The sequence below is a fragment of the Crocuta crocuta genome, unplaced genomic scaffold (assembly GCF_008692635.1).
Source record: "Crocuta crocuta isolate KB4526 unplaced genomic scaffold, BGI_CrCroc_1.0 scaffold336, whole genome shotgun sequence".
Lineage (NCBI taxonomy): Eukaryota > Metazoa > Chordata > Mammalia > Carnivora > Hyaenidae > Crocuta > Crocuta crocuta.
In genome coordinates this window covers 617,684-642,775 of record NW_027527943.1, presented here as the reverse complement: position 1 = coordinate 642,775, position 25,092 = coordinate 617,684, and the positions used below count along the sequence as shown (strand labels likewise).

The following is a 25,092-nucleotide window of genomic DNA, read 5'->3' as shown; positions in this document are numbered from 1 at the left end:
TCCTACGTTGTAGATATTGCTTTTTTAAAAATTTAAAAGTAAAATAGCAGTAATCAAAACTAAACTTAGAGCAGAGATGTTGGAATTACCAGACTAGGAATTTAAAAGAAATATGATTAGGGGCGCCTGGGTGGCTTAGTCGGTTAAGCGTCCGACTTTCGCTTAGGTCATGGTCTCGCGGTTCGTGGGTTCGAGCCCCGCGTCGGGCTCTGTGCTGACTGCCAGCTCAGAGCCTGGAGCCCGTTTCAGTCTGTGACTCCCTCTCTCTCTGACCCTCCCCTGCTCACGCTGTCTCTCTCTCTCTCCTAGAAATAAAAAAAATAAAATAAAAAGAAATATGATTAATATGCTAAGGGCTCTAATCGGAAAACTAAACAACATGCAAGAACAGAACTGGTAATGTAAACACAGATGGAAACTTCAAGAATTAATGAAAAGGAAATAATAATAAAAAAACACCGTAACAAAGGAAGAATGCTTTGAAGGCTTCATCAATAGACTGGAAAAAGCCAAAGAACCAGAGCTTGAAGAAATGTCATCGATAGAAACTTGCCAAACTGCAAAGGAAACAATCAATAAAACTAATAGGCAACTGACAGAATGGGAAAAGAATTGAAAATAACATATCAGATAAATGGCTAGTATCCAAAATCTATAAGGAACTCACCAACTCCACACCCGAAAAACAAACGATCCAGTGAAGAAATGGGCAGAAGATATGAACAGACGCTTCTCTAAAGAGGACATCCAGATGGCCAACAGACACATGAAACGATGCTCAGTGTCCCTCGTCATCAGGGAAATACAAATCCAAGCCACACTGAGATACATCTCACGCTGGCCAGAGTGGGTAAAATGAAGAAATCAGGAGACTCTAGATGCTGGCGAGGATGTGGAGAAACGGGCACCCTCCTACACTGTTGGTGAGAATGTAAACTGGTGCAGCCCCTCTGGAAAACAGTGTGGAGGTTCCTCAAAAAATTAACACCAGAACTCCCCTATGACCCAGCAATAGCACTGCTAGGAATTTACCCAAGGGATACAAGAGTGCTGATGCATAGGGGCACATGTACCCCAATGTTCATAGCAGCACTCTCAACAATAGCCAAAACATGGAAAGAGCCAAAGTGTCCATCAACTGACGAATGGATCAAGAAGATGTGGTTTGTCTATACAATGGAATACTACATGGCAATAAGAAAGAATGAAATCTGGCCGTTTGTAGCAACGTGGATGGAACTTGAGGGTGTTATGCTGAGCGAACTAAGTCAGGCAGAGAAGGACAGCTACCATATGTTTGCACGTGTAGCAGATTAGGAGGAACTTAACGGAGGACCATGGGGAATAAGAAGGGGAAAAATAGTGAGGGAGAGGGAGTGAGGCAAACCATGAGAGACTCTTGAATGCTGAGAACAAACAGGGCTGATGGGGGTGGGGGAGAGGGGAAGCAGAGTGATGGGCATGGAGGAGGGCACTTGTGGGGATGAGCACTGGGTGTTATATGGAAACCAACTTGACAATAAACTGTTTAAGAAAAAGAAAGAAGAAACTTGCCAGACTGAAATGCAAGGAAAAAGAAAAGAATGAAAAGGATGGAAAAGAATAACTGTGAGGCAAAAAGCACAGTGTAATTGATATGCTAAGGGAGAGCAGTGAAATCAGATAAAATGGTCAGTTAAAGCCACAGAAGGCAGAAAGAGTGGAAGAAAATAGAAAAAAACAAGAGTCATGAATAGAAAACAGTAACAAAAAGTATAGGTATTAACGGAGCTATATCAATAATCATGATTTTTAAAAATTTTTTTAACGTTTATTCATTTTTCAGAGACACAGTGTGAGTGGGGGAGGGGCAGAGAGAGAGGGAGATACAGTATCTGACACAGGCTCCAGGCTCTGAGCTGTCAGCACAGAGCCCAATGGGAGGCTCAAATTCACAAATTGTGAGATCACGATCTGTGCTGAAGTTGGCTGGTTAACCAACTGAGCTACCCAGGGGCACCAATAATCACTTCATGTTTTAAAACTTTTATTTTTAGGTAGTCTCTACATTTTGTGGAGTTCGAACTCATGACCTCGAGATCAGGAGACACATGTTTCTCCAACTGAGCCAACTAGGTGCCCTTCAATCATCACTTTAAACATCAATGGTCTAGATATACCAATTAAAAGTTAGAGGCTGGTTAAATAAAATTTAAATTAAAAAAAGGTGAGGTGGGGACCTCCTAGATCATTTTTTTATAAAGTGAATTAGTAAAAAACCCAAGACCCAACTTTAAGTTCTCTACAAGAACCACTCTCTAAAGACAAAAAGAGATGAAGAAAAATATACCATGCTAATACTCATTAAAAGAAACGTGGAAGGGTGCGGGGGGCTCAGTCGGTTAAGCATCTGGCTTTGCCTCTGGTTATACCTCACCACTTGTAAGTTTGAGTCCCTTGTCAGGCTCTGTGCTGACAGCTCAGCCTGCTTTGGAATCTGTGTCTCCCTCTCTTTCTCTCTCTACCTCTCCCACTCACACTCTGTCTCTCTGTGTGTCTCAAAAATAATAAAACAGGGGCGCCTGGGTGGCTCAGTCGGTTGGGCGGCTGACTCCAGCTCAGGTTATGATCCCACAGTTTGTGGGTTCAAGCCCCGCGTCAGGCTCTGTGCTGACAGCCGTAAGGTTGAGGTAACAGGGTGGGTGAACCAAAGACACTCAAAGAAGACAAAGGAGCCAAGGGGAAAGGACAGCACAGAATGTAAGGCTGAGACAACAGAGGGTGGTGAACCAAAGGAGTCAAGGGAATGGGCTGAGCACACCTTTATTGTAAAGGGCTCTCGGGTGAGGTTCCGTGGCTTGGAGGTAGAAGCAAGCGGGGGGGAAGTCGCACCCCGAGACTGGGAAGAGGGGTATATATAGGACTGTAGTTCTGGGTCGAGACCCGCGAGGGCAGGTTGCCTTATTTGGTCTTGCTTTTCCTGGGTTGGGTTTTGTTTCTGCTGAGGTGACATGTCTTCTGAGAAACCAGTGGCGGGAAACTGGAAGCCGGAAGCTGATAGCAGGAAAGTCCTGAGGCAGTCATAAGATGGAGTCTGATCCGCCATCTTGGTGTCTTTTTCCAGACCCATCAGACCCGCCATCTTGGTGTCCTTTCCCAAACCCACCAGACCTGTCAACAGCTAGTTCAGAGCCTGGAGCCCATTTCAGATTCTGTGTCTCCCTCTCTCTCTGACCCTCCCCTGCTCATGCTGTCTCTCTCTCAGAAATAAATAAAAGATTAAAAAAATTTTTTAAATAATAAAAAACAAAAAGGTGGAGTAGAGGCACCTGAGTGGCTCAGTGGGTTAAGCATCCCACTCTCCATTCAGCTCAGGTCATGATCTCATGATTCGTAAGATCGCAGCACTGAGCCTGTTTGGGATTCTCTCTTTCTTTCTCTGCCCTTCCCCCACTTGTGCTTTTTCATTCCCGCTCTCAAAATAGAATAAACTAAAAAAAAAAAAGTGTGAATGGAANCAGCTCAGATCCTGGAGCCCATTTCAGATTCTGTGTCTCCCTCTCTCTCTGACCCTCCCCTGCTCACGCTGTCTCTCTCTCAGAAATAAATAAAAGATTAAAAAAAAATTTTTAAATAATAAAAAACAAAAAGGTGGAGTAGAGGCACCTGGGTGGCTCAGTGGGTTAAGCATCCCACTCTCCATTCGGCTCAGGTCATGATCTCATGATTCGTAAGATCACAGCACCGAGCCTGTTTGGGATTCTCTCTTTCTTTCTCTGCCCTTCCCCCACTTGTGCTTTTTCATTCCCGCTCTCAAAATAGAATAAACTAAAAAAAAAAAAGTGTGAATGGAACTAGAAGGTATTGTGCTAAGCAAAATTAGCCAGAGAAAGACAAATATCATATGACTGCACTCATAGGAGGAATTTAAGATACAAAACAGATGAACATAAGGGAAGGGAAGCAAAAATAATACAAAAACAAGGACGGGGACCAAACATGAGAGACTCTTAAATACACAGAGCGAACTGAGAGTTGCTGGAGGGGTTGGGGAGAGTGGGAGATGGATACTGTTAAAAGATACTGGTTACCAGGGTTGTGGGGCACTGGGGGCAGTGGGAATGACTAGATGTAGTACAGGGGACTTTTAGGGCACTCCAACTTTTTAGTGTAATGCTCTAATGGTTAGTACATGTTACTTTATAATATTTTCCCAAACCCACAGAACACACAACACAGTGAGCCTTAATGTAAACTGGATTTTAGTTAATAATGTTGTGTCACCGTTGGCTCACTAACTGTAACACAGGAACCATACTAACCCATGGTATCAACATCAAGGGGAAACGTGGTGGGGGCTGTGGTCAGGAGGGGACATATGGGGAACTCTGTACCTTCTGCCGCATTTTTTCCATAAACCTAAAACTACTCCTAAAAAATAAAAGTCTATTGGGGGGAGGAGCTACTGGGTGGCTTACTGGGTTGAGCCTGGACTCTTGACTTTGGCTCAGGTCATGATCCCAGGACCCTTGGAGCCTGCTTAGGATTCTCTCGCTCTCTGCCCCTCCCGTGCTCAACTCACTCACTCTCTAAATAAAGTCTATTAACTTAAAAAGACACAGCTACTCTTTCGAGACGGAGACACAGATTCTGAAACAGGCCCAGGCTCTGAGCTGTCAGCACAGAGCCCAACGGGGGGCTTGAACCCACGAGCCGGGAGATCATGACCTGAGCTGAAGTCGGATGCTTAGCCGACTGAGCCCCCCAGGCGCCCCAAGACACAGCCACTCTTGAGTAGAGTCATCTGAGAATAAAAAGGGGAATGGGGGCCGATGTTTGGTGTTCCCGCAGCAGGAGCTCACACCCTAAGTGCAGACAACGTCCACTCCCCGCTGCACGACCGCCGGCGGAGGCGGGAGGCGGGAGCGCGGGGTGGGCGACCTCGGGTAGCCGAGAGGCTCAAGCGATCTGCCGGAAAGGCTCAGGGCGCCTGCGCGGAAGCGCAGCCGACGGAGCGCGGTGACCATAGAGAGGACGGGCCTCCGGATTCCTAGACGGGCACCGGAAGTACCCGGCGTAGCGGTGGGAAGCTTCTAGAGGCGCGCCGCCTGCGCTCCGGGCGAGCCCTCCGTAGGGTCCTCCCACCTCCCCCTTTCCTGCGGCGGCGGCGGCGGCGGCGGCGTGGGTGTCCCGCTGCGAAACCGCGGCCTCTGAGGCCCAGCCGGCCGAGGCCGTAGCGGGAGCGAGGGCTCCTGCGGCCTGGGGTCGGCTCCGTGACGGTTCGTCCCTTACGGCGTCCTGAGCATGTGACACACACTGGACCTGGGTTCGGCCGGTAACCCGCTCCCTGGGGTCCCCTCGGCACCGCGGTGCGCGGGGAGGCCCAGGTGACAAGTGCTAGTGCCCACAGCCCGGAGCCACGCGGCCACTGTGCGGAGCCTGGCGTGTTTCTCCCCGGGACGAGTTCTGCCCTGGCGCAGGACTTCCCTAAGGGGAGCCGGAGGCGTTTCCCTGCAAGCCTCCTTTCCCTCCTGGGCGTCGGCGACCCATAGCGGCCGTGGTGGCCCCAGCCTCCTCTCTGGCTGTTCTACCTGTGGTGCAGTCCTTACCGTTCTTACAGCCCAGAAAGTGAGGTTCTGAGGCTGTGGCCTTGTTTCTGCCCAGCGACAGTTCTAATACTGCGATTTACACAGCCAAGTCCACTTTCTCAGTGATTTTGAAAAAAAAAATTTTTTTTTTAAATGCTTATTTATTTTTGAGACAGAGCATGAGCAGAGGAGGGGCAGAGAGAGAGAGAGACACGGAGGAGACACAGAATTCGAAGGAGGCTCCAGGCTCCAAGCTGTCAGCACAGAGCCCAACCAAGGACAAACCATAAGATCATGACCTGAGCCAAAGTCAGACGCTTAAGGGACTGAGACATCCAGGTGTTCCTCAGTAATTTTGATCTGTTTGCTGGGGATCTACCAGAAGGTTACTTGCCGGAGTCCCGCTCCAGCCGGTCCAGGGGTCCCTGAAGGAAGGACAGTGTTGGTGAGAGAGAGAGAGCCCCAAGAGTCTTTCTAATCCCCAGGCAGGCATCTCTGCACTATGGGTTTTGGTGTCTTTATTTATAGGTCAAAAAACAACATGACATCAGAAAATGGAATTCTTACAGTGGAGAGTTCTTTGTGATAAGATGCTATGGAAAGTGTACAGAAATAGGTTTTACAGAAGTATTTTTGCAGAACTGTCCCAATTATGGTGAGGTTGAGTAACTAAGAAAATAACGGTATTTTTAGTGGAAAACAGGATAATATACACATTTTAATAACACTAAGATTAAATCATAGGTTCGTAGATACTCTTATCCATCCTCATCCCAGCTGCAGGGTAAGGGAAGGGGTTTGTGGAACGTAGGCCTTAGGGAAGGGGCTGCTATACATGACCAGTTAGTAAAGGGATATGTAGTAACTTATGTTCTGCCCTTATCTGTTCCTTCTCTCTAAGTTAGGCTCTTTGTCTCCAGGCAAGACTTAACTGTCCTGTTATATTTCTTATGGCACCGGAGAGCCAACCATAGCTTTAAAGAGTTTAGCTCATTTCCAGTACAAAGAATAGCCTCTTCTAGTACATTTACCTTTGTGTCTAGTTTTATGATTTCTTGAATAGCTAGGGCATGAGAGACATTTTTGGTTAACTGATTTACATGTTGAGCTGTATGAACATCTTGGACTAACGCAACGGTAGAAACAGAATTGTACACACAGAGGTCAATCTTCTATGAGTAAGCGTCATTAGCTTGTTTATAGCTCAAGGGAAGTATCGAAAATATGACCTACAGGAGACACGATGTCTGTTCCCATAATCACAAAAGAAGTCCCCACAATAAGTTCCTTCACAAGATGCAATCATCATACCAGGGCCAGAATAAAGGGACAAGTGGCTCCCAAAACCAATCAACAAGGTGCCTTGGGGGTTGATGCTCAAACAGAAATAACTGAGTGGGGGTGGATAACGGTCATCATCTGATGGCAAGAGACCGTGCTAAGTTGCTTTAACCTCACCAGGAGCTTTCTTGACTAGTGGGTTCAGAATGGCTCCCAACAGTTACTGCGGTACTTGGGAGTATTCTCACCTTGGTGGGGTGTCTTCAGGTAACACAGCTTCTTGCCTGCACTGGTCATCTTGCTGTTGTCACAGTGGTTCTCTCACGGGAGTGCGCTGACCCTGGGTTTCTTCCTGACTGTGGGGATGTGAGACTGTGGGGATGTGAGACAGGTGAGTCCTGTCCTGAGCTGTTGGGGAGCACGATGTAAATCAAGCTGGGAGAAGGTGCAGCCAGGACTTCTGAGGTCCACACTATGGAGAACAGGAGGCTCTGACTGTAGTGAAGGTGGAGGAAGAGAAGGACCCTTCCTGGGAGCAGAAGCCTGGACGACTGGGGATGCGCACCTTTATCACAAGCTTCTCCACCAGCCCTTCAGGCACTTCTGCTACCAGGAGACCCCCGGACCCAGGGAGGCACCGGCTCCTCGAGCTGTGCCGCCAGTGGCTGAGCCCAGAAACACGCACCAAGGAGCAGATCCTGGAGCTGCTGGTGCTGGAGGAGTTCCTGACCATCCTGCCCGCCGAGCTCCAGGCCCGGGGAGCATCATCCGGAGAGCGGGGAGCAGGAGGTGACGGTGCTGAAGAGTTTGCAGCCAGAACTTGGAGACAAAACACGAGTTGGGAAACTCGTTGTTCCTTGGATAGACGCCAAGGGCCTGCCCGCAGAGAGAGCGGGCCTGTGCGAGCAAGGGGATCTAACCCTTGTTGCTGGGCGACATCAGTGTCCTTTTGTTTTCTCTTTGAAGCTCTGCTGCTTATTTCTTTTGTTAGTAAGACTCAGATTTCTATATTCTGCTTCCTGTATCCATAGGAACTTTTTAAAAGATCTTATTTTAAAGTAATCTCTACACCCTGCCTGGAGTTTGAACTTTGAACCCGAGACCAAGTCGCAGGCTCCACTGACAGCAGCCACGCACCCCATGGTGGGACTTTTCAAATCAAATTTGGAGGTTTTAGCTACTGCCTGATATCTGTGATGGTCTCGTGAAACCAGCGTTACCTGACATCCTGAGGTTCAAGCCAAACTCTACAAACAGGAAGCGCTATGGAAGGACGTGGGACCTGTGAGCCTTGCAGATCAGCCCCTGACTGTCCAGCTGAAGTGTGATCCTTGGGAGCACAGGCTTGTGCAAGAGAATGGTAAGCCTCAAGATGTGAATCCTGGTGAAGCACTGAATAGATAGCATCTGCCTGGAAGCTGTATTTCTGGCAAGAAAAGTGGCATCTGGATAGAACAAATTTAAGGTTATTTACAAAATGAGTATATCCAGAGATGATTTAATTTTGAATTGGGATATTCAAAATTATTGAATTTTTGGTTTCTATCTATCTTTAGTGCTTAAGATAGCAGTTTTCAATTCTATGAATCCAAATCACCAAGGAGCTATTTGAAAATATGGACACCCATGGGGCACCTGGGTGGCTGAATTGGTTGAGCGTCCAACTTAGGCTCAGGTCATGATCTCGCGGTTAGTGAGTTCGAGCCCTGAGTCGGGTTCTGTGCTGACAGGTCAGAGCCTGATGCCTCCTTTGGATTTTGTGTCTCCCTGTCTCTCTGCCTCTCTCCTGCTAGCTCTCTCTCAAAAATAAACATTACAAAAATAGATGCCTAAATCTACCATAGATTTACTACAGCAGATTCTAGTATTATATTTTTAAATATTGTTTATTTAAAAGTTATTAAAAGTGCTATTACTATAGAACAATAGCTTATATTTTAAAAATTATAGTAAAGAAGGACATATAATGAAAATATAAGTTCCATTCCCAAGGGTTAACCACTGTTAATATTCTCTAATATATATGTATTTCTAAAATCTTTCCATGCCTGTTCAAGCCTCTGTCCCTCTTTTAGGTCAAATAATATTATTTTTATTATTTTTTTAATGTTTATTTATTTTTGAGAGAGAGAGAGAAACAGAGAACAAGCAGGAGAGGAGCAGAGGGAGAGGGAGACATAGAATCCGAAGCAGGACTCCAGGCTCCAAGCTGTCGGCACAGAGCCTGATGCGGGGCTCAAGTCATGACTAGAGCCAAAATCAGACGTTTAACCAACTGAGCCACCCAGGTGCCCAGGTCAAATGGTATTATACTGTATTGACTATATTTTCTTATTTTCTCTATTCTTGATGTTCTGGCATTTGGAACCTTGATCCTGGTGTCCCGTGGAGGGTTGATTCCTATAGACAGTAGAGAACTCCCTGCAAGTACCCTTTTCATATGGAAACCAGACAATCCAGAACCCATTCCCCAGCCCTCTCCTTTATCAAACTCTCACACACCAGTGCCCTATTTCTCCTGTGTAAATCCCCCTGGGCAAGGTGGTGGACAACTATGGAACATTGCTGTAACCCAGAGCCAGCCAGGATCAGCCAGAATCCTTCAAGCTATCTGATCCTGAGCTTATTTGGTATACCTACCCTACCTCTCCTATTCCTTCTCCAGAAAACTCCATTCAAGCTCTAGTCCATGCTCTCCCCACTCCTTCTGCCTCCTGATTAACATAGTGCCTTCCTGCATGACCTGAATGACATGCCACACTTCCTAGGGATCTGTGGAGATAAAAACTTCTTCATGATAGTCTTTCCCATGCTTCCCTGATTAAGACAAATCCTGGATACATTTTACTTTTTATTTTGTTTTTTTTAATGTTTTATTTATTTCTGAGAGAGACAGCATGAGCAGGGGAGGGTCAGAGAGAGAGGGAGACACAGAATCTGAAGCAGGCTCCAGGCTCTGAGCTGTCAGCACAGAGCCTGATGTGGGGCTTGAACGCACGAACCATGAGATCATGACTTGAGCCAAAGTTGCACGTTTAACCGACTGAGCCACCCAGGCGCCCCTCATTTATCTTTTTTGAAAGAGAGAACACAAGTGGGGTAGGGGCAGAGAGACAGGGGGGCAGAGGATCCAAAGCAGACTCTGTGCTCACAGAGAGCCCGATGCAGGGCTTGAACTCACAAACTATGGGATCGTGATCTGAGCCAGAGTCAGACACTCAACTGATCAAGCCACCTAGGTGTCCCTAAATAATACTATTCTTATCAATAGAACTACTTGATTCATTTACTAGGTCTTTAGTTTTGTGTGGCATACATATAATTACCTTACTAGTCTCCTGCTGAGGTACATCTAAAGCTGTTTCTAGTATTTTTATTACAAACAGTGCATCAGTGGCTGCCTTTATGTAAAAATCTTTGGCACTTGTGTGAAAGTCCTGGGAGAACAAAGTTCCCGTAGGTGCAGGCGCAGAGTGACAGGCACTGAATCACCTGGTGGATGCATCACAGGGGCAGCGAGGCTGCCGTGGCTACCACGGCGTGAGTGGATGGAGGGCGCAGACTGATGGGGAAAGACGAATGAGGATCTGGACTGTTTACTTTTATGCCTTTTGTACCATTGAGATTTTTACCAGGAGTATCTACTCCTTCGTAGTACAAACTAAGAGTACGTGCTTTGGACTCCTGTAGATCTGTGCTCCAGGCCAGACTTGACCATTCACCTGCCACCTGATCCTAGCCCGCTTGTTGTTCCTAAACCTGTTACGCAGCTCATGGTGTTGCCGTGAGCATCACCAAAAACTGGCTGATGGTTGGCATTTCAGCTGTCTGTTTCCATGTACTAGACCAGCCCAAAACATAGGCTGAAAGGAATGAACGACCATTAACCATCTCCCACACTTCTGAGCGTGTCTTCTGCTGCATGTAGTATCAGTTTGCATTATCCAGGGCCCTCCCAGACTGTGCTGCCCCAAATACTTCCTCGTCTCCTACCTTACCGGGAACCAGCCAGAAAACTGGGCCTCAGGTTCTCATGCGCTCTCCCACCCGCTCTCTGCTCTCTAGAGTGCGAGTTATCTTCCTACAGGGCAGCTCAGGGACCTCAAGGACGCAGACGCACCATGATAAAGTCTTTGTCCCTGACACAGCTTTACTTCCACTGCATTCTGTTGAATAAAGCAGATCACAGGCCAGCTCAGATCCTGCGTGGGAGACTACACCAGGGTTGAATTCTGGAAGGTGTGTATGGTAGGGACCCTTTGAAGATTCTTGGGAAATTCTCATTTCATGCTGCCATTTTGAGTTTTTAGATCTGGACCAGGGCCCCGAGGGCTTTAATTTATTTATTCTCTATGACTCATAGGTCTAGTGAGTGTGAAAAACTATTAGGTTGATGGTCCTTGATTATTTACCCTGATCTTTCATCAAAACCCTTTATATGGACCAGGTGCCATTTATATAATTGACTTGCTCTTCCGGCAGGACGCCAAACCAGGACTATGACCGGTGAATTCGCTTCAAAGCCGATTTCCGCCAAAAGGAGTGCATTGGATGTTTTCCAGGATGCAAGGTGTGGAGAAACTTTTCAATGTGAGGGTGAATCAGGACAGCAAAAGGTTCGACCCCAAAAGAGTAAAGCGACACAAATGTAAGGACTGTGGGAAGGCTCAGAGCTCAGGGCTTGTTCGGCCCTGGAGAATCCACACTGGAGAGAAACCCTGTCAATGTAATCAGTGTGGAAAGGCTTTTTCAGTTATAAATCAGCTCTCCTTTCATACCAGGAAGTTCATAATAAAATAAAACGCTGTCGGTGTAATGAATGTGGGAAGGCCTTCAGGCAAAACAGAGGCCTGGTTCTTCATTGGAGAATCCATACTGGGAAGAGACCCTCTGGGTGTAAGGAGTGTCGGAAATCGTTTAGTCAAAGCTCACACCTTCATGGACATTTGAGGATCCACATCAAGAGAAGCCCTTCAAATGTCACGGGTGTTGGGGGGCTTCAGTCAGATGTGGGGACTCATGTAACATCAGAGAAGCCACACAGGAGAGAGACTCTACCCCTGTAAGGAATGGGGAGAGCTTTCTGAGGGAGCACCAGCTTCACTCCGCACCTGAGGATCCACACTGGGGAGAAGCCCCATCGGTGTGAGGAGAGTGGATGATTCTTCATTCGGAGGTCAGGCCTTGTTCGCCATCAGGGGATCCACAGAGGGCAGAAGTCTGTGTGTCCTACGGGTAAGAAAGCCTCTAATCATGCATCAGGCCTTGCTGAACACAGACCCTATCACTGTGTGGTAAGCTGGGTACGTCGAGGATGTGGTATGTCCATCCGTTGTTATTCTAGGCCATCAGACTTCAGTCTGATGTCACACATCCAGGTGAAAGAAGCTGGTGACCTCACGGGAGCAGACTGCTTGCGTCCTGCTGGACTCTGCTGGGGAGGCCACCCTCCCGCCTGCGCCTCCGGTCTCCTCCTTTGTGGTCCAGTCTGCCCTTCTGCTTCCTGAAGTCACGGTCATCATACACCCTGACTGTCCCAATGACGCAGGGGCTACTGCCTTGTGGGCAAGGAACCACTGAGACGTTAGTGTGTGTTCCCTGTGGAGGAGAACTTAGCAGGCTGAGTGGGGACGTGATCCTGTTTTGAAAGTTGCATGAATGAGGGGTGAACTAGGGAGTTAGATTTTCAAATGACTGCTCAGTGACATGACTTGCCCTTTTGTTCGTCTCCCCTTCACTCTGTTGGTGTGGGGGGGTGCACCTGAGGATGCACAAACAGATGACACCTGGCACTGGATGGAGGGGATTGAATTTTCATGTTACAGTTTTGAGGCAAAATGCCTTCTTGGGCATTCCTCTTAAGGTCTTTAGCTGATTAGACAAGGCCCACCCAGCGGTGCGAGGATGGGAGGGAGGTCTCTGTGTGATAGGAACCCCTCCCTAAGGAAAGAGAAAAAAAGAAAAGACTTCAAGGTCACCTAGCTATGCGCCTACATGCCTACATCCCCCATGGCCTTGTAAACTGAGAAAACTTAATCAGACTGCATGTTTATGTGTGTTACCATATATGTGAGACAAAGAAATAGAAAATGCATTTAAAAACGATGCCATGTGATGTAGGCCACTCAGTTCTTTAGGTACGAACCCAACTGAGCGGTGCCGGCACGAATAAAGTTGCTTCCTGGAAAGAAAAGCCTCCATGTCACGACTCTCTGTGCAAGAATCCTGCAACATCTGCTCGAGTCAACTGATCCCAGATGTGAACTCCATCTACAAGGTCCCTTCTCAGCAGCAGCTACACTGTGGGAGCGTGATGCCACCGCAGAAGAGGGGCAGGGGGCAGTCAACCCCACAGACGTCCACGCCATTCTCCCGAGGGCGCCGGACAGCGCAGTTGGGTTGTGCTAGCTGCTCCCGTCCATGTAAATGCGTCTCGCCGACGGGCCGAGCAAGGCCGGGAGCAAGCCTTCTCGGTGCAAGGGTCACAGGAAGAGCGCAAGCCTACCCTCCGGCAAAGACTGGGTACTGGGGTGGGTGGCAAGCGGTCGGGGGACGGGTCGTGACCGCACCGGCCGGGAGTGCAAGCCATAGGGAGGCCCAGACCTCCCGGTTCCTAAACCTGAAAGTAGCTTCTCGGGGATCCAGTTCCGCGGACCACTCCACGGCGTGGGCTCGCCGTGCAGCGGGACGCGGAGAGCCTGGGCTCGGGGAGCTGATCGGACAGAGGGCTGGGCTGGATGCGAGGTAAGAGGGCATGGGGCGACCTTCTGCTCCGCCTGCCCAGCCGGCCCCTGGGGTCAGCAGCTCAAGCCGCTCACTGTTCCAGCTCACTGCCCCCGCGGGCCTGGAGTTACTCCCAGCCCCGAAGACAGGGCGCGCTGCAAATACCTGCCTCCGCAGCCTGGGTGCCCTGTGTCCCTAGATTGTCCCGGTCGGCTTATCACCGCCATCGTATTAAGGTATTAAGTTAACAGCCTTATCCAAGTTCTCTGCTGCCCCGGTCATTCTGTGTTTACAATACGTTCTGATCCCCCAGAGCCCAGAAGAGCCGACTCTGACTCTGCCCCGAGTCCAGCGAGTTTTGTCTGGAGTCTTCGCAGCCCGAGTTGGCTACAGTTTGTCTACAGTTTGGTGTAACCCTGATTCCTGTCGTCCACACTCCTCGAGAGCAGGAGGGTTTGCACATAGTGAACCGGGAAGAGAACATTTTGGGGAGCAGTCTACACTGTGTTGGAACGTGTCCTCTCCAAACTCTCACCAGCATTTCTGGCGCTTCTGCTGCCAAGAAGCCTCTGGGCCCCACGAAGAGCTAACAGGCTCCAGGACTGGCAGAAGCCGGAGCCAGACATGCATACCGAGGAGCGGATCCTGGAGCAGCTGGTGTTGGACGGTCTTCTCTGCCCCTGGGGAGTTAAAGCCGTTAAAGGGTAAGACACGCGGCGGGGAAGGGAGGGGGCTGCATGCGGGAGGTGCACGTGGCCGGGCGGGTAGTCACGGGTGGACAAGACTCGCTGGCACCCCCCGCAGCCATTTTCCAGTGCGGTCAGGCCTTATCCTCTGGGAAGGTCTGGTCTTTCACTTCTCAAGGCCAGTGGTCCGCAAACCTCAAGGCCAGTGTATTTCTGCTACAGACCAAGGGACGTAGGTCAGCAAGCAAGGGGTGCATAAGCTTGAAGCAAGGTCACCCTTACACGGGTTGGAGCGCTGTTCCCACTCCCCCAAGGCTGTATGAGCTGATTAGAGCATCTAGTCACATAAAACGAGGTCAAGTTTTTGTTACTGTCATTGGTTTTTAGTAAATTACAGACCACAGCAAGGATAACCTGTTTTTACCAGACAAACGAACCTTAGGCTCAACAATTTTCCCTCGTCTATAAAAGATATTCCTGGAAAGTAAGCATTCTTATCGCCAATACTGGATTCCATTTACTTCCTAGTATTTCAGACAACTGACAGAAACAGAAATGTACCTCAACGAAAACGACTTCACATTGTTAACGGCGCGTCGTGCTTTCCTAACCCGGTTGCGTGTATTCCGGGAGACGCCGGAAGTGGACGCGGGCGCGCGCGCCAGGGGGCGTGGCCTCCAGGAGCCGCCGGCGGTGCGCTGGGTGCGGTGGGGAAGCGCTTCCGGGAGCCTGGCGGTCGCTTCCGGGAGCCGTACGCTTGGCTCCTCTGGTGGCAGCCGAGCTGGACCAGCCGCTTGGAGTGTCCGTCGCGCTGGGGCCCTGGGCTCGGCATCTGAGGCGCGCGAGGGCGCGAGGCGTGAGGGCTCCTTGTTGAGAGCCGGGAGTGGGGCTCCCCGCTCCCCGTTGCCAAGCCAGCACGAACGAAGGTCACCGCTGTCGTGACCGCGGCTCCCGAGCGTCTCCCTCCCACCGGGTGGGGCGCCCGTGCGCGCGGACGGACGACCCCGGGCCGCCTCACGAGGGGTGGAAGCGTCTCCTCAGGCCAGGACGCCGGATTCAGCCTTCCTCGCCCCTCCCCTCCTCCAGGGCCGCGGCGCCGCCCCACGCGCGGGGTTCCGCTGGGAGTTGTTTGCTGACTGCCCCGCGGGGAGTGGACGCTGCAGGGCTCTTTGCTCTGCGCTGACGCGCTTCAAATACCTGCAACACTTTTCTACGCAGGGCGGCGTCTGTGAATGCTCATTCGTGGATTTAGTGAATGAATAAGAGTAGTTCCTGCGGTCCCAGGCCCTCCTTCTGGCGAGGCTCTTCGCAGCATTTGCCGTTGACCCCCCATCTAGCCCTGTGCCCGAGAGCGCCGTCAGCGGCCTCCGGGCGACGCGGCCGCAGGAGCCGGGCAGGATGGCCGCGGACGCCCGTGAGTCGGCTGGCCGGTTCCTGCATCCCGAGTGCGGTCAGCAGCGGCCTGCGGCGGGGGNTTCAGACACTTCTGCTACCAGGAGACCCCCGGGCCCCGCGAGGCGCTGCGCCGGCTCCGCGAGCTGTGCCGCCAGTGGCTGCGGCCCGAGACGCACAGCAAGGAGCAGATCCTGGAGCTGCTGGTGCTGGAGCAGTTCCTGACCATCCTGCCCGCCGGGCTCCAGGCCCGGGTGCGGGAGCACCACCCGGACAGCGGGGAGCAGGCGGTGACCGTGCTGGAGGATCTGGACAGAAAGAGAAATGTAGTAGGAAGACACTGGTCTGATGTGGTTGTGGGTGACTGGGAACAAAATTTCCTAAGCTGTGGAGTTCTGAGGGAGCAGGGGAGAACCAGCATTCAGCAGGGGACTGAGCTTCTTGCTAAGCCAGCCCTGAAAAGAGGGAAAGGGAGGGAACAGATTCAGGGATGGTGAGTAAAGGTACGGAAGGCATTTTATCTTTCACACACAACCAGGAGCATCATGCTCCTTGCTTTAGGGATCACTCGGAACTCTCACAGCAACAAAGAAGGAGGTGAAATCATTCCCAGTTTGCACACATGGAAACTAAGGTCAGAGAGGTTGTGTAACTTGGCCAAGGGCACACAGGCAATAGTGAAGTAACAGAAACAAGGCTTGATCAAATTTTGCTTTGCTTACCTTTCTAGCTGTTTCCCGGTGCCCCAGAAGGCAAATTAGGCTGTGGCTTTTCTTTTCCTAGTGTCTCGGGGGGATTTTTCTTGTGGATTCCTCAAGGAGTCCTTCTAAACCAGTTTAGTCTCTGTTAAATTCTCACTCAGTATCCTTAGGGCTTAATCACTATTGCTTGTCTCCAGGTTTCAGCCTGTGCTCTGGAACAGGAAATCCTTTTGCGGACAGTGACCCTTCAGACACTGGATGAAGAATCTTCATACACATGGGTTCAGCCCCCAGTGGTCCAGTTCAAGGGCAAAGGACCTGAACCCCAGGAAGGAGGTGAGACAATAATTTCTCTAGGAGATTTGGACTAAAATGAACTCTGAGTGGTTATTTTTGTGGAGTATGACATGTTAATTCCTTGTGATGAGGGTTATTAAAGCACCTGATGAAGGCAACATTTTAGGTAATAATGATTAAAAAGCAGTAAGTCGTATCAGAACAGCCTCAGTAATAAGGTTGGTTTTAAATATCCATATTTGCAGGGTGCCTGGGTGGCCCAGTCAGTTAAGGATCTGACTTTGGCTCAGGTCATGATCTCGCTGTTGGTGAGTTCAAGCCCCCCATCAACTTCTGTGCTGACAGCTCAGAGCCTGGATCCTGCCTTGGATTCTGTCCCTCTCTCTGCCCCTCCTCCACTCATGCTCTGTCTTTCTCTCTCTCTCTCAAAAATAAATAAATATTAAAAATATGTATATCTATCTTTGAATATCTGCATGTAGTCTAATAGCAAATGTTATTTCAAGAATTTTTATGCCTACATCTTTCAATAGATACTGATAGGATTAACCTTATAAAACTATATTGACTGTTTTGAAAGTTATCCTTTATTATTACCCAGACATATATATGCATTGTACAAAGTTAGAAAATACATAGTAGCAAAATAAGAAAATAAAGCACCATATTCTATCACCCAGAGATTATTACAATTGATGACTTTTTATTCGAAATCTGTGTATTTTTTGTGTGCATGTATATTTATATACACGTATATGTACATACATATGCATACACATACATACCTTTTACCAAAAACTCATATTCTGCTTTTTTCTAACCTATTTTGTTCGCTAATGAAAATGTCAGTACATTTTCTTTTTTTTTTTTTTAATTTTTTTTAATGTTTTATTTATTTCTAGCAGAGAGAGAGACCACGTGAGCAGGGGAGGGTCAGAGAGAGAGAGAGAGAGTCACAGACTCTGAAACAGGCTCCAGGCTCTGAGCTGGCAGTCAGCACAGAGCCCGACACGGGGCTTGAACCCACGAACCGCGAGATCATGACCTAAGAGAAAGTCGGACGCTTAACCAACTAAGCCACCCGGGCGCCCCGAGTACATTTTCTTGTTATCTAAATTCAGTTCAAATTCAGATTGGCTCATTTTTTTCAAAAATGTATTTAAAGCTGATCTGTCCAACTCGGGGTAGAATCCAGGGCCACATGATACATCTGGTTTTTATGCCTCTTAATTCTTTGCTACATTAAAACAATTCCCCACCCATTTTTTCCCCATAACCCAGACTTTTGATGAGCCCAGGCCAGTTTCCCTGGAGTTTTCTAATTGCTTCCTCATTGTATCATTTACTTTGCTGCCCATGTACCTTGCATTTGGTACAAACTGGAAATTGGATCTAAAGGTTTGAAGGATTTGAGGTAAACATTTTGGGCTAGAATTAATATTAGGTAACAAAAGACATTACTACCTGGGTGACCCACTATTGAAATCACTGACTTACATGATGACAGTGAACGGCTGATTTTTTCCCTGGTAGCTAACTCTGAGGTGTCACCTTGGCACTTTGCAAAGAGCTGGTTCCCCATCAACAAATTACAAATGTTTGATAATCCTTGTATAGGTCAACCATTTTATTAAGAGTTACAGGATGATTTTATAATTCTTTCATTCTTTCTATGTTCTTAATTGGCATTCTTCAAAATAAAGCTTTCCTTCATCGGATATGTCTTTTTGGTCACTTCTTTCTACGCAGTCATGATTGATGCGTAGTTTTCCCCCTTTTATTTACCAATTTCCAAATTTAGAAAATGGTTTATTAGGCATCTTACATGGCGACATGAGATTTTAGGACTTTATCTGTGTAGGTATCATTATGGACGTGGGCATTTGTATTGAGTTAGCCTATTTCAACCCACCACATTAAAAATCCACCCTTTATTCCACACATCTTTAGCTTGTGTGGATGTCTTCATTCTTGCTCCCATCTCTGTTATTTTTGAATGCTTGCTTTTGCTTTTTGAACAAAATAAATTGTTTTAGGCTCACCTGTATCTTCTCTATGCCCAGAGCTGCTGTCAACCATTTCTGAAGGAGCCTTTTTTTTTTTTTTTTTTAATGGAGAATGCTGTTGGAAAATAAGATCTGGGTGCGAGGAGTGTTCTTTATAACCTGGGTAACACTGCTTCTCAGACATTTCATGGGCAGAGCTAGATAATATATATTTTTCCTAACCTGCATGAGTTTATATTGATGTATTCAATTATGTTTTCCCATTACAATGTTCCATCAGTTTTCTATATTGTATTTGGTTTCTGCATTTTTTAAAATTCATTTCTTATGTCCTCCTTTGGTTGGTTGGTTTATTCATTCACTTGCTCACTTATTTACTTAAGGTTATGACAGTTAGTATCAGAGGTGATCCCAAGAAGAACAGGAGTGGGAATTGAGACACTAAAGGGAAAAAGCCAATAAAGTGTGTGAGTGAGCAGTCTGTCTTGGCTTATTTAGTTGTCTTTCTTGTTTTTTTCCCCTAACTTTTCAGCTGGGTTGATTTATATATTTTCATTCTCCTATTTCCTAATATAAATATTTAATGCTATGAATGTTTCATTGAACACTGCTTTAGATGAATTCCAAATGTTTTGAAATGTAGGGTTTTCATTATTATTTTCTAGAAAATCTCAAATGCATGTTTATATTTTGCCTTTGAACTAACAGTTTTTTTTCTTTTAAAATGTTTATTTATTTTTGAAAAAGAGAGCTAGAGAGTGAGCAAGAGAGGGGCAGAGAGAGAGGGAAACAGAATCCCAACCAGGCTCCACGCTGTCCCCAACACGGGACTCCAGCTCACGGAACTGTGAGATCATGACCTGAGCCCAAATCAAGTGTCAGATACTTAATCTACTTAGCTACCCAGGCACCTCAGTTGTTTGAGTTCAAAATTTTCAGATGAAAGAGCTTGTTTTCTGATTTCATTTTTAATTTATTGCATTGTGATCAGGGAATGTTTGTATTAATTCATATCTTTTATAATTTATTGTGGTTTTCTTATTACCCAATAGGTAGTTTTCATTAATGTTCACTACACATCTGAAAAGTTTTTTTGCATTCAGGATATAGAACTTGATATATGTATGTATCTGTAAGATTATTGATTTCACTTTGTAAATCTTCTCTATCTTTATTTTTTTGTCCATTTTGTGTTTTTGCGACAGAGAGGACAATTAAAGTCTATTCTTTGTTATGTCTGTTCCTTAAATTTTTTTAAGATTTTATTTTATTTATTTATTAAAAAAAAAATTTAATGTTTATTTTTCAGGGGGGATGCAGAGAAAGAGAGAGACAAAGAATCCAAAGCAGGCTTCAGGCTTTGACCTGTCAGCACAGGGCCCAACACAGGGCTCAAACTCATGGACCACAAGATCATGACCTGAGCCAAAGTTGGACACTTAACTGACTGAGCCACCCAAGAACCTCTTTTAAGATTTTATTTTTAAGTAATCTTTATATGTAAAGTATTTTTAAAAAAACAAACATTAAAAAGCATATACGTAAAATAGAGTTCAGTTTTGCTCTGTGACCAAATCTAATGTTTTTTAATGAGTAGTCATTTGCATTTATTGATATGGCTGTTAGGACAGTTATGTTTGATTTTTAACATAATTTTCTGGGGCGCCTGGGTGGCTCAGTCGGTTAAGCAGCCGACTTCGGCTCAGGTCATGATCTCATGATTCGTCGGTTCGAGCCCCATGTAAGGCTCTGTGCTGACAGCGAGCTCGGAGCCTGGAGCCTGTCTTCGAATTCTATGTCTCCCTCTCTCTCTGACCCTCCCTTGCTCATGTTGTCTCTATCTCTCTCTCAAAAATAAATAAAACATTTAAAAAAAAACACATAATTTTCTTATGTTTCTTGTTCTACATGTCATCTATACACATATGACTATATAAACATAAGTACATTCATATGTGCATAGATACATGTGTGTGTACATGTACATATATGTGCTTTTCATCGTGTGGTTTACCCTTTTGTTTTTTAAGATTTTATTTTTAAGTAATTTCTACATCCAACATGGGGCTTGAACTCAACTCTGAGATCAAGAGTTTCATGCTCTTCCAACTGAGCCAGCCAGGCACCCCTCTCTTTTCTTTTTAATTGTAGTAGTTCTTATACTAAGGAAGCTTTGTGATTTTGTGCTAATTATACATTAGTTATCAACTGCTGCTTAACAAATTACCACAAAGTTAGTGGCTTAAAGCTATGCAGGTTTTATCTCACAGTGTCTGTGGGGCAAGAGTCTGGGTTGGCTCAGCTGGCCCCGTCTTCTAGATCTCTTACAAGGTTGCAGTCAAGGTGCTAGGACAGAGGTCTCATCTGAGTTGTGACTGGGGAAGGATCTATTTCCAGCCTTACATCAATGCTGGCAGGACTCACATCTCTGTCAGACAGAGGGTCTCAGTCCCTTACTGGTTGCTGGCCAGGACTACATGGCTTCTCTGTATGGTAGTGGTGGCTTTCTTTATCAAAGGCAGCAAGCCAGCAAGGAAGAGCAGGATGGGACTTACAGTCTTATGTCACCACAGAAGTGATAACTTGTCACCTTTGCCACACGCTACTAGTAACTCAGCCATACTTTGTTCTTTCTCACTTCCACACCTGTATTACTACCATTCCTTCTACCTTGACTAACATGAGAGACGATACGATATCCTCTGTTAACATCAACCTAAAATCAAGACTAACCTTTCCAGCCGTCTTATCTCTTACATTACTTTTGAGTTATCTTTTCTCCTCAAGTTGTGTGGTCTGTTGTTTCAGATGGTGGTGTGAGGACTGACAACGTGATGTTAGACGTGAAGCAGGAACTTTGTGAAGAAACAGAACCATGTGGGAAGGGGTCTGATGGACAGGATGGAGCTTTGTCTCCGCACACCAAATACACAGGGGACAGGGAGCCTGGTGGAAGTGTGGAAATGCAGGACGGGGGTGCCCCTGGTAGAAAAGCCTACACCTGTGAAGAATGCAGGAAAACCTTCACCTGGACAGGAGGCCTTCACATGCACAGGAGGACCCACATGGGAGAGAAACCGTACTCATGCACAGAATGTGGAAAGTCCTTCATCAGACGTGCAGAGCTTAGCCAGCACCAGGGGCTTCACGGCAAGGAAAAGCCTTATCACTGTCAAGAGTGTGGCAAAGGTTTCAGTCAGAAGGCAGGCCTCTTCCAACATCTCAAAATCCACAGTGGAGAAAAGCCATATCGATGTAGTAAATGTGGCCGGTGTTTTAGTCGGAGATCAGTTCTTACAAAGCATCAAAGCATCCACACTGGAGAGAAACCTTTTGAATGTACGGACTGTGGAAAAGTATTCTGCCGTAGTTCAGATCTCACTGAGCATCAGCGATTCCACAAGGAGAAGCCTTATGAATGTAACGAGTGTGGGAAAACCTTCAGGCAACGTTCACATCTGATTGAGCATCAGCGGATTCACAGTGAAGAAAAACCCTATGAATGTAAAGTGTGTGGAAAAGCCTTCACTCAGTATGCAGGACTTAACCAACACCAGAGAATCCATACTGGGGAGAAACCTTTTGAATGTCCTGTGTGTGGACGAGCCTTTAGCCGGACCTCAGAACTCATAATACATCACAGAATCCACTCGGGGGAGAAACCCTATGAGTGTGCTGAGTGTGGAAAAACCTTTAGCGTGAGCTCAACCCTGGTCATACACCAAAGAAGCCACACTGGGGAGAAGCCCTATAAATGTGGTGAGTGTGGCGAAGCCTTCAGTCAGCGCTCAGGTCTTAATAAGCACAGGTCGGGAGGGAAGCATGGTAACCCCCCTGAGCCAGGAACATATAAGTGCGACGAGTGCGGGAAGACCTTTACTCGGTCGACCGGCCTGCGGAACCATAAAAGAATCCACACTGGGGATAAAACCTACCAGTGCCCTGAGTGTGGGAAGGCCTTCACCAGGGGTGAGCATCTTATCGAACACCAGGCGATTCACAGCAAGGTGAAGCCATATCAGTGTAAAGAGTGTGGCAAAGCCTTCAGTCAAAAGACGGGTCTTAGTCACCATGTCAGAATCCACACGGGAGAGAAGCCTTTTCAGTGTCCGGAATGTGGGCGCGCCTTCAGTTGGAAGTCAGATCTCAAGAAACATAAGAGAGTCCACTCCGAGGAGAAACCCTATGCATGTGAGGAGTGCGGGAAGGCCTACAGGCAGAGAGCCACGCTGCTCCAGCACCTGAGAGGCCACACAGAGCTGAGCCCCGGCGATCCAGTGAGTGCGCTGAAGCCCGAGGCAGGAGCTCAGCCCCAACCCAGTACCAGAGAATCCGCTGCACCAGACACCCTGCCCAGGCATGAGGTGACAGCTGCCGGAGAATCCACGACTTCGTTTCTTAACTGAGATAAAATGCTTCTTGAACTTTATTATTTAAAGAAAACCTGAGGCACCATATTGGAAAGTTTTTATAGGGGCTCCTGGGTGGCTCAGTCGGTTATGTGTCTGACTTCGGCTCAGGTCATGATCTTACCATTCGTGAGTTCCAGCCCCATGTCGGGCTGTGTGCTGACAGCCTGGAGCCTGCTTCAGTTTCTGTCTCCCTCTCTCTCTGCCCCTCCCCTGTTAGCGCTCTCTGTCTCTCTCTCAAAAATAAATAAACTTAAAAAAGAAAGAAAAGTTTTTTATAAAGGCCATATATGCTGGAAAAATTGAGAATTTGGAAAAATAAACGTCAACAAGAAATTTACCTGCCATTACCTTTATTAAATGCAACAAAGTATCAGTTAATAGGATGAAAAGTAAACAGGGGAGCTATAAAAAAACTATTTTTCTACTGAATTCATGAGTTTTTATGTTGTGTGTTTTCAAACCATTTTGATTCCTCACTAGCTTTAACTTAGCCCAGCGTCGAGATTACTACTCTTACCGGCTGGGGACTTTGTAATGTCCAAATTTAGAATGTGCGAGGTGAGTAATCTGTTTCCCTCCCTCCCTAACCATGCCTTTGACCACAAGTGGATGGCCTGTGGACCCTTCCTGATCTCCAACCCCAGATTTAGTATTTCCTGGTGAAGAAAGGATGTGTTATACGGTCTTTTTTTTTTTTTTTTTAATGTTTATTCATTTTGGAGAGAGAGCATGAGCAAGGGAGGAGCAAGGAGAGAAGGGGGCAGAGGATCTGAAGCAGGTTCCAGGCTCCGCAGGTGACAGCAGAGTACAATGTGGGGCTTGAACTCACAAACCATGAGATCATGACCTGAGCCAAAGTCTGACACTGCTCAACCCACTGAGCCACCCAGGCGCCCCGAGGATGTGCTATAGTCTGAGTGATGTGGAAAGCATAAGGGTTTTGACCTCCAGTAGCTCAAAATTTTGGAGGGGTGGTGGGCCTTCTGCCTGAAGCCCAGGGCATCCTCTTACTGTGAGCACTCTCCTTGAGCTCACAACCCAGGACAGAAGGGAAGAGGGGAGATCAAACTTTTCATTCCAGCATTTTCGCCCTCCTAACTGTTATAATTATACAACTGAAAACCTCTTTCAGAACTACCTGTGTCCCTTGGGCAATGACGTGAGGGACTTCTCTGCTGAACCTCACAATAGTCTTCACATACTGGAGAGTATGTTCTCATTTTTTTGTGCCATCCATGATGGAACAGCTACAGACCTGACACAATTTAAAGCTTAATCTGCATGACTAACATTGTCTTAACCTAGACAGCCAGCAAAAGAACAGTTCTGCTTCTCCTTTTCTTTGATTGATGTTTGCATCATGTACGTGTATCTCTTCCCATCCTTTTACTTTCCGCTTACCTGTATTATTAAATCTGAAGAGAGTTTCTTGTAGATGGCATAGACTTGAGTGATGGGTTTTAATTTACCCCACCAACCTTTGTCTTATGATTGAATTGAAACGTTTTCCACTTAATGTAATTATTGGTATTTTAAGGCTTAAGTCTGCTATTTTTTTTCTTGTTCCCCATATTGCATTTCTGTGGTTTCCCTGCCTTCTTGTGGCTTACATGAATGTGATTTTGGAAGTCCATCCTGACTGGTTTATGTTTTTGAATGTATCTCTGTATAGCATCTTTGTCTTTGATAAAAGCTGTTATTTTGATCTGGCTTTCAATCCACATACACTACATCTTTCTCTCCAAGAAATACATCAGTTTTTATTAATATTGATTTGAGAGCAACCATAGACACCAATACAAAACATTCTAAACAGACACAGAGGACTAAACAGAATTGGGTTCTTATCTAAGTCTGTGTTAATTTTTTCTGTTACCAGTTACTCTTATGTCTCAGGAGAGGCAGTGAGGAGGCCCAGCAGAGGGAGTCCTCCAGCACTTCTAGAGCTAAGAATGGCTGAGAGCAGGACTCTTATTCTCAGCCTATCTCCGTACTTCATATGGTACCTGACATGTATTCATGCCCCA

At 46.9% G+C, this 25,092-nt stretch overlaps 2 protein-coding genes across 4 annotated transcripts in view; both read left to right on the top strand.

The window, feature by feature from the left end:
- The window catches only part of LOC144221883 (uncharacterized), a 38,058-nt gene extending 25,024 nt beyond the window's left edge, over window positions 1-13,034 (top strand). For 2 of the 3 annotated variants that reach the window (XM_077752418.1, XM_077752416.1), the window contains exons 4-5: window positions 7,880-8,208; window positions 11,331-13,034. The gene's annotated coding sequence lies outside the window, so the exon portion shown is untranslated. Of the gene's footprint in view, window positions 1-309; window positions 1,404-7,879; window positions 8,209-11,330 lie in introns of those variants that run through there. The other variant, XM_077752420.1, reaches the window with a different exon arrangement.
- Window positions 13,035-15,017: 1,983 nt separating this feature from the next.
- On the top strand, window positions 15,018-24,770 carry LOC144221876 (uncharacterized). The gene is given in 4 exon segments (XM_077752407.1): window positions 15,018-15,725; window positions 15,728-15,978; window positions 16,548-16,686; window positions 21,462-24,770. Coding segments are annotated over 4 exon segments (2,058 nt in total). The 5' UTR covers window positions 15,018-15,655; the 3' UTR covers window positions 23,060-24,770.
- The last annotated feature ends 322 nt before the right edge of the window (window positions 24,771-25,092 follow it).